This window comes from Harpia harpyja, chromosome 10 (genome assembly GCF_026419915.1).
Source record: "Harpia harpyja isolate bHarHar1 chromosome 10, bHarHar1 primary haplotype, whole genome shotgun sequence".
Lineage (NCBI taxonomy): Eukaryota > Metazoa > Chordata > Aves > Accipitriformes > Accipitridae > Harpia > Harpia harpyja.
In genome coordinates this window covers 4,489,532-4,507,882 of record NC_068949.1, presented here as the reverse complement: position 1 = coordinate 4,507,882, position 18,351 = coordinate 4,489,532, and the positions used below count along the sequence as shown (strand labels likewise).

The following is an 18,351-nucleotide window of genomic DNA, read 5'->3' as shown; positions in this document are numbered from 1 at the left end:
AATAAATGGACATCACTGAACAATTTCAACAATTTCTATCAACGAAGTATTTCAACATGCATCTGTGGCTTAACATGCTCTGTAAATGGTCTGAGGGTAGTAAAGTACTGCAGGAACTATAGAAAAACTCTAATAGTTTAACTCCATAACCCTGCACCAAAAAAATCAAATTGTAGCAGGCAGGCAACAAAGAAATCTACTCAGCACCACTATTCTGCTGTCATTTTAGAGAGAAGACTAAAGAGAACTGAGCTAATTTGGGCTAGCTAAAACAGCTTGTAGGATTACTGAATCACACCTGAAAAAGATACTGGTTCTTACACGTACTGTAGGGTACTTAATCTGAATCCTCAAACAAGTTAGAATCCACTTGTTAAAGAGAACAACAGTTTAAAACCCAGCACAATAAAAGGAATCAAAAGCAGCATACAACTGCAGCATCACGTGTTTTCAATACAAATTCAGGTATTGGATACCTAGAAATTCAAAAGCAAGGTTCCTAACCACAGTTAAAACACTACAAAACATGACTTCAGGCAATACTTGGTGTGTTCCAAAACTCTAAATTTATACCCTGTAACATGATGCTGTGGATTGATTATACAGTGGATGAATAAAAAAAGGAAAATTATTTTTGCTTGAAAGTAATACATTTTGTTACTAGAGCTTTTTACTGTAACTACTTTCATGCCATATGTCTAATGAGACCCAGTATGCAGAAACATAAAAGTTTGGTGGGAAAACACTGGCAGTTTTGATGGCTGAGTAGAGGTATTCATTATTTGTGCCATTTTTATTGTCACACTACATGGCAATATACAAGTCCCACCTGAATTTCTACTTGAACCATTTCTGTTTTCTGGAAAGTATTAGCGTAAGTGTATTGACTGTGCTACCTACACATTTTGCAATCTATTGCTGGCCATAAGATTCAGTCACTCAAAATTAATTATTTTATATTTTATATTTTTAAATATAAACTGCACTGAACAAATGCATTCAAGGTAAGAACCTGACCTGGGTACACAAAGATTACAGAGAAGCAAGAGAAAAAACACATTTTGTGCACGTTCCTGATAAAATTGTCAGTGAAAGTTAACTGTGTTACATAAGTCCAAACAGATACTCACACAGTACATGACTCAGCAGAGAGATGGACTGAAAGCCATTCATCTCTCTCTCAAAGCAGTTAAACATTGAAAAAATGTTACGTTAAAGGACTAGGCTTCATCATGTTAGATTCTGAAACAACTCAGTTGTAAATGCTGGATCTATGGAAACCCACAGGCACCCGACAGAGAATTCCAACTTCTTTGTTGTACACTTCAGGGTGCCCCAGGCTGAGCCAGAAGACACCGGATAAACCAAGCAACAACTGGGAAGTGATTTTGCAGCAGTGCCCAGGCGCTACAGGCACAAGCATCAAGCACTGGGTGAGTCAAGAAAACATTACGTGTCTTTATCATGGTAGAACATGCAGCAGTGCTGGAAGCAGCTCCGTTATCCCACATGCAATCCTCAACACTTCAAAAAACTTTGGCAAAAATTCACTGTTGGTCTATTTGCCACTGTTGCTATGTAGCACTGAAACTATGTATTTATGCCTTTTTATTACCAGAGCAAAAGCAAAGGGGCCTCAAGAGAGCCTACTTTATTCTAGACCATTTTGCATGCAGATGTATCACTTGGAACTTTCTTCCTAGCCTTATTCACAGACATCCACTGATGTCTGAATATCACTTTGTAAGGGTTTAACTCATTAATTCCCCCATACTAGACAAAATACAAAAGGGAAGGGAAATAACCTATAAAGTGAGACCAGATTCCGTTTACTAGTCTGCTGTAGCAGTGCTTTCTCTACAGAACAAGGCAGCCTGACATTTACTACTTTCCACAGAGCATCTGTGATGATTTTAAAACTACAAACAATCCGGATGTTCAGGCATCAGAGTAAAACCCAGCTTAGGCTCACTTTTACCAGCCTTTCACCAGCAACTGATATGTAATGAAAGACTTAGAAGTGGAAAGCCCATGAGATGGGAAGTGTGGAAATAAAATGAAAAAACATTGTTCATAAATTAAAACTGACAGAAGATTGCTTCTCTAAACCTCTATTACTGATGCTCTATTCAATTTTCTTAAGAATTAGTTCTATTTCTGGGAATATCATCAAGAAGCTTTAGCTAATGACCAGCATTGATACTGTGTATATACAGAACCTTGTGCTGTTTGGTAAAGCAACTTAGTCTGTGGAGGCGTCTGGTCTTCCTCAGATTAGTTGTACTGCAGGAGACAGGTCAAGCTCTGTGTAGGTTGTCAAACTCTTCCTTGGTTTTTTTCCTTTATTCTTTACCCTTTTAATTTCCTTTCCAACAGAAATGCAGACTGTACATAGTATCTGAAACACTATTACATCAAAGCAATATAGAGAAAGATTACACTCATTCTAACAAATACTTTTTTTCTTAAATACCGTAAAAATCTGTATCGCTCTAGCAACTATCTCACAGGGCCACTCACTGAAACACAAGATGAGGCCTGCTTGTCGCAACAACTGCTTTCAGCTCGGCAGTTTAAGGTAAAAACACCCCAGCAAAATATTTCAACAGATTTTTCAGTGTGCCTAAAAAGACGTTATCTTGAATGCTATAATTATTTTCTTGTATGTTCACATGTACTGCTGAGAATTCATGAACAAAGTGTTTCAAACGCAATCCTTCCAAGTCCATTTAAGTAAACAGTGCTCAAAGTCAAAAATGAAACATGCTGTCAACAATTTGTACAAAGGTAAAGGTGAAAAATATAATTTGATTACAAAAGAATTTGTTAACACCATCTGTACACCACAGATAACGCTCTTCATAAGATTAATTTATCACCATCCTCATTCAATCATTCTAATGAGCTGTTATCTCTTAATTCATAAAGCATGCATTTTCTGTGTACTTATATGCAATAATTAGTGTTTTTATAGTACTTCCTACTTCAGTGTGAACAGTTAAGATATTATACAGTGACTCAACTGAGATGAATGAGGGGGAAGCTTATGCATGTTATTTTAATGAAAATATATTTTACTTGTCTAGCTCCAAAAGAGCCAAGAAAGGTAAGTGATAAAAGCACCAGCTTAGACTCTTTTGAACATAAATTCAGGCATTTTAATGTGTATCTCAGTAAAGCTTCATGAGTTTCCATGTAGGTTATTCATACATATTATGGCACTTGGACTCTCCTAACAGGTATTTAGTTACCTAGGACATCTAGGCTAAAAAAGAAAAGGTCTGCTAAAATTAACCATTTCTGTGAGAAAACACTTCTGTCCCAACCTTCAAACCCCTTAATTTTCCTGGAAGTTGCACCAAAATAAAATTGTTCGTATTTCACATTATTTGAATAAGTTGCCTTTGACAATATTGTCAAGTTAACTCGTAAGTTTAGAGCTCTAGTGATTTGTGAACACAAAGGCAGGCAATCTTACCCACTTTCAAAAAAACAGGTTGTGTCCTGCTCCTTAGTAATTGTAACATGGAGTATTGATACTTGTGTATCCATTCTTTTGTTGGACTAAAGTCTTTGAAGTAATTACACATATTAAGAAAGAAGTCCAAATTTAATTAAAGGTGGCTTACAATGGTAGCTTTTTCTCCATGTAAGGCATTATTCTGACATCTACTGGCCTGGTATCCAACCAAACATTTTAATACACTGCATTTGTTATTAAAAAGGAGCATATATATTAATCCGAAGATAAGAACAATTAAAGGAACACAAATGACATACATTTAAAACAGGCCCATGTATTTTCATATAAATCTCACAACCCTACCAGTATTTTTGGTAGGTTTCTATTGCTTTCTTAACTCATCTGAACTACTGTATATTATGAAGCTTTAATACAAGCAGCTTTGGGGAAGAAAGTTACATTTGGAAGGGAAAAGAAAGTTGTGACAAGTAAAAAAAAAATATCCAAGAAGCTTTTTTTTTAAAAAAAAACTTTACTTGCAAAATTAAGCAGCATGCTATTTTGTGATTTATATTTGAATTTAAAAAGACTAATTAGACCGAAATAAAAATAAAAACCTAAAAATGGCAATTCTATAAATAATGAAAATTTTGATTTCACTAGACTTTAATGAAAAACATTTGGTAATTAAATACTTGCTACTGTTCATTACGTTGATGAACTTTATTAGGGTTAAAACTATAACAAAGTTCATCCTAAAACATTTTGCAATGCAAAATTATTTTCACTCAAGGAGTGTCTCAAATTGAATGCTAAGAATTACAAGCAATCTTCAGAAGCAGACACTCACATTCATAAAACTTTATACATCTTTTGGAACTAAGATATTTATACTACTAAAATCAAACATGCATCACTTCCCATACATTCTGGTATCATGATTTATATTACATTATGTAACATCATTCTTCTAAACAGCAGCAGTTTTATCATACGTTTGCTCCATTTTCTTTGGATTTCTGATCTTTATCTTCGTTCTTCACAATATCCTTTAAAAGAAAAAAGGGAGAGGATAACATGAATTCTAGAAGTGCTATTTCTCATGTGAACTGTAAAGCAGCATGAGACAAAGATACGGTCTGATAGCAACTTTAAATACCATGTTAAACTGAGTAAGGTATCAGTTCGTTATAACCAATTCATATTTCCAGGATCTTCCTGAAAAATTGAGGGCAGAAGTTAAATGTGACTTAAGCACTTCTGAAGAGAAGCACAAAAAACATCCCCATAAGCCTGACTTCATAGTCTAAAGGTTTGGGGCTGTCGAGATTTTTTTTTTTTTTAAAGAGCAAGTAGAAAGTTTTTGCAAAATCCATTAAATTAGGATTATCATTTACCATAATAGTTCTAAAATAAAATACTTACATTGGCCAGAGCCATCAGAAAACACTAGGCTTAGAAGACATTTTTATCTCAAAAATAACCAGACAGAAATGAGAAAGGCTATTTAACTGAGCTAAGAGCATGGCAAAAGAGCATCATGCAGTGCCTTCAGCTGCCAGTTCTGGTGGAGTAGCAGGTCTACAACATTAGTGAAGCACAGGACTGCATAATGATACTGGTGACAGACAGCTGCAAGGTACTGCCAGTTTAATAAGCTACAGTGACTTATATGATGCATCACTTGTATCCTACAAGGGGGGAAAAAAGTTCTAACATTTGTCAAGTTTTCTAGGGTTTTTTGTGTGCGTGTGGTTTTGTTTTTAGAGCTTCAAAATAAATGTAGACAGAAGCAGAAGCAAGGCTCCCTCATAGTACCAGTTTGCCACTCAGTAGCCTCCATAACCTGCTTCTATTCAGCCTTACTTAACAGACCCCCCCCAGCATTCCTAGGGAATATGCAAGTATCTTTCTGTACAGGGATAGAAATGCTCTGGAACATTATGCAGTTTGCTTAAAACTCATTTTACTGAAATACCCCCACATAAATTGAAATACTTCAATTCCGCCTTGAAAAATTACTCCTAACTGATCAAATGGAAGAGCAGATTTGGACTGTTGGGGTGGACAAGGTCAGGACAGGAAAACATTAAGATGGTTTGAGATTTACATTAATATTTATAGATTTTTAAAAACATTTAAGTCAAGAACATGTGTTTCAAGCTTAGAAAAAATACATTTTATTTGTTGTCTTTAAGTAATCAGTATCGCATTGAGCATCATATATATATATGTTAAGATACTACTGCCCTGAATTAATGTGAAAATTCTTTTTTATTCTGAAGTTTTTGTTCTGATAATTTAGTCTACAGGAAGCTTGCATGCAATAAAAAAATGGAATTAAACAATTCTAACCTGTTTAAGAACACTCTGTATTTCATCCATAACAGTAGCTAAATTTTTGATTGTCTTATTCAGCTGACCCTCAAATTGCAGATTTTTATCATCCGAGATCTTCAAATTTTCTTGCAGTTGGCCAAGGTCCTTTTTCACTTCTTTAAGCTCTGTAGACAGACTTTTGTTAGAATTCTCCAGTTGTAGTATGGTCTTTTCATCCTCATCTTAGGGGGAAGAAAAAAAAAAAAAAAAAAAAAGTCAGTCACTTCCAATGCTCTGTACTTTGCATCTTAATATTCCATTTACATGCCAACACCGTAACTACTAATTTTTAAAGAACATTAAAAACTGCATTGCATTACCATTTGATAACACTGAATTCTGACCACATTTGGAAGTCTTACATTCAGCTTGAATAAAAAAGATAAAAGCATTTCAGAATGGTGCCAATAGTACTCAACAATAGATGGTGTGCAAGTTCAAAGGGCTTGGGAAATAGAAAATAGAAGTTTATGGTAAACAAATAGCTAAGGAATTTAGATCACAAATATTACTCAAATTGGTTCACCTACTTAAAAAGTCTTAGTGTCTTGCATCCATGTAAGTACCACCTTCAAATAATGTCCCACCTGTTTTTTCTTCTAGTAACTGAAGCTTTTGTTCTATCTCTGCCCGCACTCTTTCACTCTTCTCCAGCTTCTGTAAAAGGCTCCCAACATCCACCATAGCTCCATTGTACACAATGAGGCCAACATTTTCTTCTATGGCTTTTGATTCTTGCTTTATAGTAGGTGATGGTAACAGTAATCTGTTTCCTGTATTAGATTAAGTAGCATTAGGAAATAATCATTCTGTCATTTTTCGGTTCTAGTGACCAACCTCAAAAACTTCTTAGAAGAACAAATTCCTAAAAGAATACAGATTCAAGTTTGCTGGTCTATCCGTCACATTTCTCTCCTCCCTCCTTACCCCAATTACGCCTCCCCCACCAAAAAAGGAGCATGCTCTTTCATGACATTCTTCTATGCCTCCTTTCTGCAGTAATCTATCTTCAAAAATCAGGCTCTGTTCTACTACCTACAGCACTGATCCTCCTCACCGCAAAACTGCTGTGAATGAGAAATGTTGTTCATCAATACTCAACATTAACCTCTGTCCTCCTTCCTGTTCCAAGATATTAAGATCTATCCTATAGATGCAACAAGGTGTGTTGGAAGCCAGAAATACTGCAATTTATGAACTGCCCAAGATTTACTTTTCCAAACTGGCAGGTTCCCTGCAGACCTGAATCAGTTTCTGCAAGAAAGCAAGTATCTCCGAACTCTCACTATTATTTGCACAGAAACAATTCTCTGGAAGTTTGTGGCATTAAAAAAAAGTAATACCACCTAACATATCTTCCTGTAGCTCTTCAGACTCTTCTTGGTTTTCTTCATCTTTAGAAGTATCTGTTAGTCTTCTGTAAAAGCAAGATTCTCTAAGCACTACTTTATTAAGTAGCTTCTTGACCTAAAACACAGCCACAGAAAGAAATACAGTGTTACTTAATACGCAGACATTGTATTACCTAAACAAGAATGTTTTAACTTGGAAAACTTAGAGAAATTGCACAGCTTTTTGAACTTTAACATACTGGGGCTTAAAATGAAAACAAGCTAGGGGAAAAAAAATAAAATACAATATTGAGACAAAAGCTACACATACAATATGGGCATATTAAGACCTGCAAACTTCACCTTTTCATTCCAAGACAATTTACAAAAGATTGAACTAGTATTTCTTTGTAAATATGAAGTGGCTACATAAAAATCAGGGATCAAGTATGTAAGCAACAGCCTTTAGAAGCTAAACTATACTTACATATATATACTCTACACTTACAGCATTCTTGTAATATTTTCAAAGAGATTTCTATTACTATACAAAACCTGAGCACGTGACAGGTGTAGTCCAAGAGTGTACAGTATCTCCTCCATGTCCTTCTCCAGAAGATATCCACAATGACTTTGATCAAAATAAACAAAGGCCATCAGAAGATCCCTATTAACAGTTACCATCTGCGTCTTGTCTTTCTCCTACAGAAGATTCATTATGGGATCATTAGGAAGTTAAAATACCATTTTCTCATCATCTACTAAAAACATGTAAACTTTTCAGTTAACAAAAACTTTCCTCTGTTCATTTTATCGTTATTTTCCGTCAAGTGATTAATATAACTAGCATTCACCTACTGAGCTCAAATATAATATAAGTTAGCTACTTAGAACAAGTAATCTTTCAAATATTTAAAAGAATTACAGCACAATGCACAGTAACATCTGGTAGACACACTTTCCTTTTGTTCATGCTAGTTTGTCAAAAAATTTGAAGAATTAACCTAATTAAACAAGTAATAGTAAACATCCCTTCTCTTCTCAATTATATATTTTACTGAACAGCTGTTTTCAAACTGAAATCCCTATAAACATGTAATGAATAAGCATCCAGCTCTCACAGCTACAGCAATTCTGCACTGTGTTTTCCCGTTATTCCTATTCCTACATCTCCTATTTTTCCTTTAGAAAAAAATAAAGGAGAATCAGAAACTTGTTTTATGCCAGTTTATCAATCAAGCTAAGCTTCCGCCTTTCTTAGGTAAGAATACAGCAGTTGAAAATAATGCATAAAATAATCACATCTGCTGCCTCTTATATGCACATACAGCATCAGTCCTCACATCCTTCAGACAGATCAGTATCTAAGAAAGTTTTCCAACAGCTTTCACCCAACGAACTTTAAAACGTAAGTGAAAGTAGGTTGTCAGCACCCTACCCAAAGCTGTCACATGTTCCCTAACTTCTAAACACTTAATGTTTCAGCCCAGAAGTGCTGAAGGAATCAAGGAGTGCAAATAGGTCTTACAATAAAAATAAAGTTAACCTCTAAGTAGGACACCTCTAACAAGGTTATATGTAGTTGTTAAGAAAGGTGTTAATTACTTTATCTTTAGACGACCTCTCTTTACAATGCCTATTTCCCTCTCTTCTGTCCTCTCGTTTGTTCATTTCCTCTTCATCCCGGTCTGTAAAACAGAAAGAAAATTCAACATACCCACAGCAAATGATTCTATAACCATTATCTCAAAATACACATGTTCATTTTAAAAGTTCACATAAACCCCCAAATATCTGAAATTAATGTATTTCCCTGAAAAATAATAAAAAACCCAAATGGCATTTAAGCAAGTTCTGTTAAATTTTTATTTTCTCTGGTCTTATTTTAACATAAGCCATTTGTCATTTTTTAACCCTGCGTTTCTTTCACACACACAGGACAGAAGAGCCAAAACAAATGCTAACTAGGCCAAAATAAGTTCCGCCAACATCACCATCTATTTAAGTGGTGTGCAGAAAATTACCACCATTCTCCCTAATGAGGCTTGGCAGAGTCTGCATTCAGCTATGGTTATTCCTATTAGGACAAAATCAGTAACATTTACTCTCAAATATTTTATATCATAAAAACCATATTAACTATATAATCAAAAGCATGTGTTTATACTCATGTCTGAGTGAGATATTACTGATCCTATGATTTAGATTCTCCAAGAAGTTACAGATCACATTGCTTATTAGATGTGAATTACAAACTGCAGGTTGGCTTTTTGGTTTTTTTTTTTTTTTTAAAGGTAGACAGTACAGTAAAACTAAATCCAAAATCAAGAGAGAAAGAGGAATATGACAACTGCAGGGATGGATTATGGCATGCAGCTCTGTACCTTATGTGCAAGTCTTTGGTCAGAGAATCACGTGCCAAGTTCAGCTTTAAGCTCACCTTTCTTGTGAGGAAAACTTTGGAAAAAACTATGTATCAGAACACTTGTCTAATTTTGTCAACACGTTTCTGAGAAGCTATAGCTTTCTCCTGCACCTCCATGGCATGTTGTTTTGTTCTCAGCAACTCTGACTGGGAATGGCACAAGGACAGATTATGGGAAGTAGCAGCACTTGTACAGAACAGACAAGCCCAGGGCACTCTCACAGCCAGACTATAAGTAAGTAAGAGTTATTTTGGAAACCACAGATTAGCACCAATTTTTTAAGGCTGGTGCAGTACTCTGCCAAAATACAACTGAAAAGACTGGGACTGCAATATCTAAGCAGTTCAAACCCACATCTCTAGCAAAAACTCTCCACAAAAGGACAAAAAAAAAGAAGAAGTACAAACCAAAAAGCATACACCATGTCTTAGACCTTTCTGAATCTCTAAGCAGGGAAAGAGGGCTACTGCTGCTCCCTGGAGACAGGAAAGTTCCCCAGCCCCTTTCCCCATTTCTTCAGGAGAACACAACTCCACCCAAACAGAAATCAACTCCTCATAACATCAGGTAAAGAGCACCCCACTCTACATTCTGGCCTCATAAAAACAGGATGACATTTCAGAACTGAGGAATAGGAAGTTAGGCACTTTAAAGTGGCTTGGTTTTTCAGAGGTGCTGAATACTCACATCTCCTACTGACTTCAATGGGAGTTGCGAGTGGTCTGCATTCTGAAAAAAATAAAACCACTTCTATATGCATGCCTTTGAGTACCACAGCTAGTTTATATCGACTATGTTCATACAATGCCTAGCATAAAGGCACTTACATTTTAAATAGATCTGGTCAGAATTACTAAAATAAAATTAGTCTAATAACGCGATTTTAAATTGTCTAGTTCCAGTGCATTCTCCAGCTTGAAAGAACATATTCAGTGGCAGTAAAAAAAATTCTGAAAAGCCACAAAATTCATAATTCAAGATACCTTCATCTTCGTCTTCAGCATCTTCTGCCTCCATTGGATCATATTCTTCTTGATTATTGTCATCTTCAGTTTCTTCTTCATCTTTAGAATCATCTTTCCTTTTATCTTCCCTCTGTAACAAAAGTTCGTAAACATTTATCCAGTCAGAACTAAAAAACAGGAAAACAAAAGCATCACTACCATTCCCTCAAAATTTGCGTATGTTTATACTTAGTCACTTTAAAAAACAAATACAAATCTACATGATCAAGCTGAATGTTAAAATACCCTAATACACCTGTAAAATTTTTAAATTACTGAATATGACTGAAGCATATTTAAATAGATTGAGTCAAATCAATTAACTAACACTACAAGACCTGAGCTCTCAAAAGCAATAAAGTAAAATTCAAATAGAAACAGTTTAGTATTGATCCAGACAGGACAGTACTTCATATGAGCTATCTGCAGACCTTCTTTTCGTCTCTATCGTCTTTTTTGTCTTTATCATCTCCAGATTTTCTCCTCTTAGGTTTTGGATCATCTGTTTCATCATCTTTTTCTTCTTTTTTTTCTTTTCTCTCATCTTTTTTGCTTTTTTTGTCTTTTTTGTCCTCCCTCTCTGGGAGAGAAATCAGTGCTTTGTAAATTCTGACACCAAAATCTCTCTGAAGCATTTCATTGAAGAGTTCTGCAAACAATGATACCTGCACATAAAGAAGAATGAAAAAAGAACTGAAGAAAAGTTTTAAAATACGTATTAAAAATTTATACACTTATAATTAAATAGCTATGAGGTGCTAACTTAACAACTTTCACCATGTCGGAATTTTATACAGTGTCAGACTTCTTACTGTCTGCTTTGAACATAGAAATCTTAAACAACTTTTAGAAATGCTTCTTTCCTGTACTGCAGTAGTTTAGGACCTAGACTAGCTGTATAAACTCAGTTCCATATCTGAAAACCAGCGCATTTCTTCTGGATATCATACCGTGCCTGACTATACTGCTATTGTAAACCACATACCAAAGACTGGACAGCTTTTTCTAGGTATTGCACAAAGAAGCTAACTTACTTAAGTTTTATTTTGCCATGCTATCATAAACTTCTAACAATTTAAGGATACTGCAGGTATCAGACAGAATTAAAAAGAAACACGAATGGCTAACTGTAAGTAGTATAGCTAAATTACCTCAAAGGAATGTTCTTTATTATCTTCTAATCTATAGTCCAGAAGAACACTAAGAGACATAATGCTACAGTCAAACTTCCCACTCTTTGCTGCCCAGTTAGGATGTACAATGATTGCTGGTTCATCAGGTAAGATATATCGTCTCTCCCGCCGCTGACGTTCCATTTCTTCTTGACGTTTTCTTTCCTCTTCCTAAAAATAGGCAAAAAAATAACATACAGCATATTCCAAAGCTGAAGTTTCAGCCTATGTATTAGTTTTTAGGACTCACTGCTTTGAAGAAAGCAAAGGGAAGCCTAAGCTGCTGAATGCAACACAGAAGACAGACAGAAGTCACAGACTAGAATTTCCAGAATGCATACTCTGTCCACTGCCAACACTTGCCTAAGACAACTGGAAACTTGAGCAACACAAAGCAGGACATGCAGTGCTGTTTAGCCCACAGAGCAACGAGCACCTTCCAACTATCTCATGGTGCTAACCACAGTATGTTTATTCAACACTGGAAGGACTCAGGCTAGTTCACTTCAAGAAATGGTATGCAAGCTAGCATATGTATGCTAGCTAGTCAATGCTCCTGAGGGGGCTTTTTGTTTGTTTAGGGGTGTTTTCAGAGCTGTACAGTACAGTAAGCCGTCTTATTCCTTATACAGGAAGATTAAAGGCTTCATACATCATCCTCCCAAAGATACCCAACACAGCTTTAACAATTATCAGATGACAATTTACTCAGCTCTTTTGATTATGGGAAATGCAATCTCTCTAGATACAGCTGATGCAAATCAAACAAAAGGTAAAAAAAGGAAAAATACCAAGCAGCTTACTGATTGCCAAGAGAGAAATATTGTAGTCTTATGAGTATGGAAAAAAGTCATAGCAGAGCTTGTGATTTTTAAAAAAGGAAGCACAATCAAAGTTCCCTCCCCTGATCTTACAAAGCTGTGGCAAGAAACCCCAAGATAGCTGAAGCCCATCCAAGCTGTGGGAGAAGGCAGCAGCTGACAGAATTAGCAAGCACATGGCCTTTGCTCCCTCAACAGGGTTTACACAGATATATAAAATTTCAAATCATCCCATATTGGTTAGCAGGTAGTACACAAAAAGGCAGGTTTAAAAGTAACTAACACACAATACATTCTCCAGACATTTATGTCCCTTTTCTGTGGATGAGCTTTTGCCTTATTGCACAGATGTTGTTTATCCTCGTGAAATAGCAGAACAGATCAAGTACCAACTGCAAAACTGAGAAACTTCAATACACAGGAAGTTTATCCAAAAGCAAAAATTAAAGCTTCATTATAAGGGAAAAAAAGCCTAAACAAACCATTAGCCATGTGAAGAAACTGGACTGTTTGAGAGCTATAACCTTTTATGGACCAGAACTTGCCCTCCTCCCATTTCCACAACTCCCTAAGGCTTGTATGCCACTAAAAGCCAATCCAACTAAGCAGCTGCTTTTCACGTAGGTTTAAGAAGTTAAGATCTTGTTAAGTGTATTCACCTGTTCTCAAGCATAGTTTTTCTCAGGAGTCTGGGATTTATTTTTCCTTACATTTAAGGTCTGACATTAATTCAGACACCCTTAGTGCAGTTGCACATTTCAGCTGAGTTTGCTGATATAAAGAAATTCAAACTTGCCAAGATTTCGTTCCAATTCAGCAGCTCAAGTTACAGCAAGAGTTCCCAGTACAGTCATCCGAGAACTATAAAATTCCAACACAGCTAGGCATATTCCTGTACTTTTTATACTTAATTATACAGATTTTATAGATAATATTTTATGTTTTTATGTATATTTAATAAGACTTAAACCAAGTATGTCCAAAACCTAACCTCTTTGTCATCTTCAGATTTCCTATCCTCCTCCTCTTCCTCTTCTTTCTCAGACTTCTCTAGCTCCTTTTGCTCTTCTTTTTGTTCCTCTACTTTCAGCTGCTTTGTCAGTCGAGCTATTAACTGAGATTTCAGTCCTTTAGAGCTAAGGGTTCGACTTTCTAATTCTTTGCGAAGGTCATTTACCTGGTAAATAAAAGCTCTGTAAGTGGTATCAACCAGTGACATTGCAAAACATTTGATTAGCAGAAAAGGTGAAGTAAAGATTAAGTAAGAGCACTGAAGTCAACTGTATTTTTAAATCTGTACTGAAAAACACTAATATTTACTGATATATAAAACATATTACATTTAAAGTTGTGTTCTCCTCAAAGAATCCCTTTTTGAGGAACTTTTCAGAGGGGCAGGGAAAGGATTTTACTGTAGTAAAATAGTTTACTACTATTATTCCTTTCGAGGAAACTTTTTATGATGTCTCCTGACATACATTTTTGTATAATTATTGCCTTTTTAAACTAACATTAAAATATTTTAGACCCCACATTTTTTAATGCAAGCAGATAGGACCAGATTACTGCAGAACTTTCATTTTCCAGTTAATGTATCATATGTGATACCCTTTTAATTGTACACAGTTCAGAAGTTCAGAATAGTTTCAGTTAGCTGTATTCACTTACTAAAATCAGGAGTCACACTTGCAAACTGTGATATCATACCTAATACCTATAAAATCAGCAAGGAAGATAAAACACTACTGACTTTTTTTCTCAGTTAAGGGAATATACATGCTATATTTCAGGTCATGCCTTAAAAATGAAAATGTACAATGGAATCAAGTTTTAAGAAAAGTGTTAGTTACCTTCATTGTTTTTGGATCCAGTTTAGACCAGTGCGTAGGTGTAGAGATCTCTTTAGCTTCCCCATCATCCTTTTCCTCTTCGTCCTGACAAATAAAATTTAGAAATTATCATTCAGAAGGCTTGAAAGCATTTCAGTTTATTTTTTAAATTCTGTTGCTGATCTGTGCAAGGTCACAACTGTTTCAGATAGTCTTCTCCTAAAGTTATTATTTAGACAAGTTCACACACACATTCTACCACTTTATAAATGATCACAGTGCCACTCAGCCAATACAAGCCAGATCTGTGGAACACAAAAGGGTGATAAGCAACACCACAAAGAATATAGGGGTTACACAGACACTGCTGGTCTCCATTAACCACACAGTGTGTGATCTTCCCCCAGGTTTTAAATCCCCCAAATTACTCTTTGTTCAGTCAGACCTTCCCTTATTCCAAGATGTTGATCAGCCACATGGCCTGAAATTCAGATGTTTCAAACTAGCGTTTGTTCAATTTCAAATATCACAATTAGAACTGGCCACAAGAGAGAATTTGGAAATTTTAGAAAATGGCAAAATGTTTAGAGACAGCTATTCATAAACTGCATCTCACTCAACAACTGGTCCCAGATTCCAGCAACTACGTCTATGATAAAAAATTTTCTGCGCATAAGCACAATTTAATTCCATTTGTGATATCAGCATACACATTTAAAGTTAGTGAACTAGCTGAAATAAAAATAAAAAACAACATTCACTACACTGCTGAAAGCTGGTTTACCAGTCATTGTTACCAGTTATGTTCCTCCTATGTATGTATGTTGTGTAGTATGTGGTGTGCATTTTGTGCCTGTGTTCCTGTGCCTGTGAGAAGCAGAAATAGAAAAAGGGATTAGCGTTCAGTGCCTGTTCTCCATCAGCCTCCTTGCGTTCACCCTGAAGCTTCTCGACCAGCTGCTGCTTGTATCCTCGGGAGAGGGTTTCCCACTCTGAGCGGGTGGGAAGGCAATGCCAAACATCCGGGAAAAATAAAACCACTGTCTCCACATGAGCTGGAACTGTACGCCCCTTGTGGGTCTCCTCAGGGCGATGGTAGCGAATCTCTGCAAAACGGTACCTGTTGCAAGGGAAGAAGCATGTTGGAAAAAAAATTCTACAATACATTTTAAAGAGCCTAGATCACTTGTAGCACATCAAGTAAAGAAACTTTGCTGCAAGACCTTGAAGTTTATCTAAAGAAAAAAATTATGGAAGCCATATTTTCTCTTTTGGCACATTCGTAAAAAGGTACCACAATTGAAAAGGAGGAAAACCAACAAAGTTCTGTTTCTATAACTTGTTCTTTAGCACACATAGGTTTAATGCGCAAATAAAAGTTGCTGAAGCACTTCAAATTTAGCATACAATAGACTTTCCTGCTATTAGTAAAACTGCAATGAGTGTTAACACAGGACAAAAACTCATCAAGAGAAAATATGGCTATGTAACGAACGGCTATTTATTTATAACAAAAGAACAATGAAATGAAGTTCTCCTGACGATCTTCTCCAGCTATGCACAAAATGAAAAATATTTTCAACGCACATTCATTAAAAAATTACAGCATAACATGTCAAAATAAATCCAGAATTTTTAATTAGTTCTTAATGCAGTATTCAGCACAGTTGGCACCAATCAAGCTTATTACAAAACAGAACATCCTTTGAGTAGTTTACCTGCACTACCAAGAGCAGCCGACAAAGAAAAAGAGGTTTTTCCCATCTTTTTTTCAAACTCCTGGTAACAGACAATTATTTCTACAGTGTACTTTGCTTTGCAGTACAGTACTTACCATTGTGTGCACACACTTAAGTCAATCCCTGTAAGAGCCTTGCAACAGCGAATAGCCGTCTTTATCAGCACGGAAGGGTCCTTTTCTGGATCAGGTCCATCCAGTGATGGGGACCAGTGTCCTCCAATAGCCATAGCTTCATCTTTGCCTTTCATACCCACTAAAAACTAGACAGAAAGAGTCTTCTGAATGTTCCTCTGCTAGGGGTAAAGAGTCATTTTCCCAAAGCACAAAGAATATTTCATAGCACACACACTGAAATCCACGAGTAAACTGTCACATTATTTTGAAATCTGAAAATGAAAGTCAGTCAAGAAAGAGTTCAGTTGTTTTTTTCCACAGATTATTTCAGAAATGGAATAGGTTTAAAACATCATCACTCATTCTTGTTGGCAAGACTTTCCATCAAGTTTCTTTATTGGTATAGGCTTGTTCCTTTGCAGTTAAAAGCTTTCTAACACAAAAGACAAACAGATACTAATTTAAGTTGTGTCTTAATTCCAATACACACCTATAGACGTTCCTGCTCAAAAGTGATAAAGCAAAGCTACAAAAGATAAGACCACAAGAGCATCATATCTATAAATTCAAATCCTCCCATTTACTTTAAGATGATGGAGTTCAACTGGAAAACAAGTCTGTGCTGTCCTGAAACACCATAGCACTTACAGGTTGTTCAGTTTAACAGTAGTTAAATTTCACTTAATACAATGGTTACTTAACTGTTGCTTCATTTGTATTCTCTTCACAGCTGAGTCCTTAAAAAAAAAGTCTAAGTGCTTGTAAAAAAAGGCTAACGAAGTTAATTATTATATAATTAATACAGGTTTCTCCAAATGTCTATTGTTTAACTAAGTTGAACAAAGCAGTAAATAGGAAAGCAGTGAAGATGGAGCTCCTATAAACTGGAAAAAGAATTGACATACAAACTAGGTCTCCTCAGAGGAAAAACGAAGCCATCGTTTAGCTGCCTACAAACTTCTCCCTTATCAACAAATACTTAAAAGCTCTATAACCAACCTTTATTGCCAAAAGTGTCTGGCATTGAAGCATATTTACCTTTACAAGTCTAGCAGGATGCTGAAATCCATCACGAAGTTCTTGAGGATCTTCAGCCAGAGCACATGACTTGTGATAGAGATCTTCCATACTAGGACTAGCCATCAACATCACCTGTTGTGTAAGTCAGATCAGTCTTGTGAAGGTCTCCCACTATGACTGGTAAACAATGACCACAACTTGCAAACACACACACACACCAGTACTTTTTCCTTAATGTCACAAAAAAAAAAAAAATCAGAACAAGTAAAGGTAAAACAAAATTGTAGAACTGAATGTTAAAATGTCTGCCAGGACCAATTGCCCTCTGTCCCATATGGATGCAACATGTGGTCTTGTTAAAAAAAAAACAAACTGAAAGCATGTAAAAGCAACATGCTTTGCATGTTATCACTACATGCCAAATACCCCATACCAAGAAGCACACTGAGTACATTTCTGGTTTCAGTAACTGACTCCTTCCTTCCATTTTGTCACAATCACGAGAGAACTGACCAACACATTCATCTGCATCCTCAGAGCATCCCGTTAGCTCAGTCAAATAACAAGGTTGCTTTATATCCTACACAGGTTAATATTATGAAACGGGATGCAATTCCTCAGTTACTGAATATATTTTTAAGCTTAACCTTCTGAAAGAGAGCTCTTGCTCTGCGTCAATAGACTGAAAAAAACAGTATGTCTGATACTTGAGCCAAGGCTTCAAAGTTTTTATACACAGAAGTCAAGTCTTTCAGAAATACGGGGTTAAAGGCAGTTTTGTTTCTAAACCCATCTTTAACATGAAATAATTCTAAACAGATTGACCTGGAAATCTCAGACCTATTTTAATGAAAGAGCTTTCAAATGGAACAGGTTTTAGGAAGACTTTTTGACACTGAGGTCTTTGATATATTTAGATAATCCCAATATGCTCAATCTACTTTCAACTTAGTAATAAATATTGAGATGAATCTGAAAGAAAAAAGAAAATATCACTAAACAGAAGAGCACAAACTGCATAGAAAGGACCCTTGGGGGAAAAAAAAAAAGG

The 18,351-nt window shown here is 35.9% G+C and overlaps 1 protein-coding gene and 1 non-coding gene across 8 annotated transcripts in view; both read right to left on the bottom strand.

Moving 5' to 3' along the window:
- Window positions 1-3,135: 3,135 nt before the first annotated feature.
- The window catches only part of CCAR1 (cell division cycle and apoptosis regulator 1), a 29,491-nt gene continuing 14,275 nt past the window's right edge, over window positions 3,136-18,351 (bottom strand). For 5 of the 7 annotated variants that reach the window (XM_052799478.1, XM_052799479.1, XM_052799480.1 and 2 more), the window contains 15 exons: window positions 17,319-17,432; window positions 16,260-16,426; window positions 15,332-15,545; window positions 14,447-14,527; window positions 13,588-13,773; window positions 11,755-11,946; window positions 11,035-11,268; window positions 10,583-10,694; window positions 10,287-10,328; window positions 8,779-8,861; window positions 7,729-7,875; window positions 7,189-7,309; window positions 6,430-6,615; window positions 5,819-6,024; window positions 3,136-4,512 (listed from right to left, as the gene is read on the bottom strand). In XM_052799478.1, the coding sequence (XP_052655438.1) occupies window positions 4,453-4,512; window positions 5,819-6,024; window positions 6,430-6,615; window positions 7,189-7,309; window positions 7,729-7,875; window positions 8,779-8,861; window positions 10,287-10,328; window positions 10,583-10,694; window positions 11,035-11,268; window positions 11,755-11,946; window positions 13,588-13,773; window positions 14,447-14,527; window positions 15,332-15,545; window positions 16,260-16,426; window positions 17,319-17,432 (2,145 nt within the window). In that variant the 3' untranslated portion in view covers window positions 3,136-4,452. Of the gene's footprint in view, window positions 4,513-5,818; window positions 6,025-6,429; window positions 6,616-7,188; window positions 7,310-7,728; window positions 7,876-8,778; window positions 8,862-10,286; window positions 10,329-10,582; window positions 10,695-11,034; window positions 11,269-11,754; window positions 11,947-13,587; window positions 13,774-14,446; window positions 14,531-15,331; window positions 15,546-16,259; window positions 16,427-17,318; window positions 17,433-18,351 lie in introns of all 7 variants that reach the window. The other 2 variants (XM_052799481.1, XM_052799484.1) reach the window with 2 other exon arrangements.
- Window positions 16,578-16,641, bottom strand: LOC128147584 (small nucleolar RNA SNORD98). The gene has a single exon (XR_008237052.1). It is a non-coding gene; the product is annotated as a small nucleolar RNA SNORD98 (small nucleolar RNA).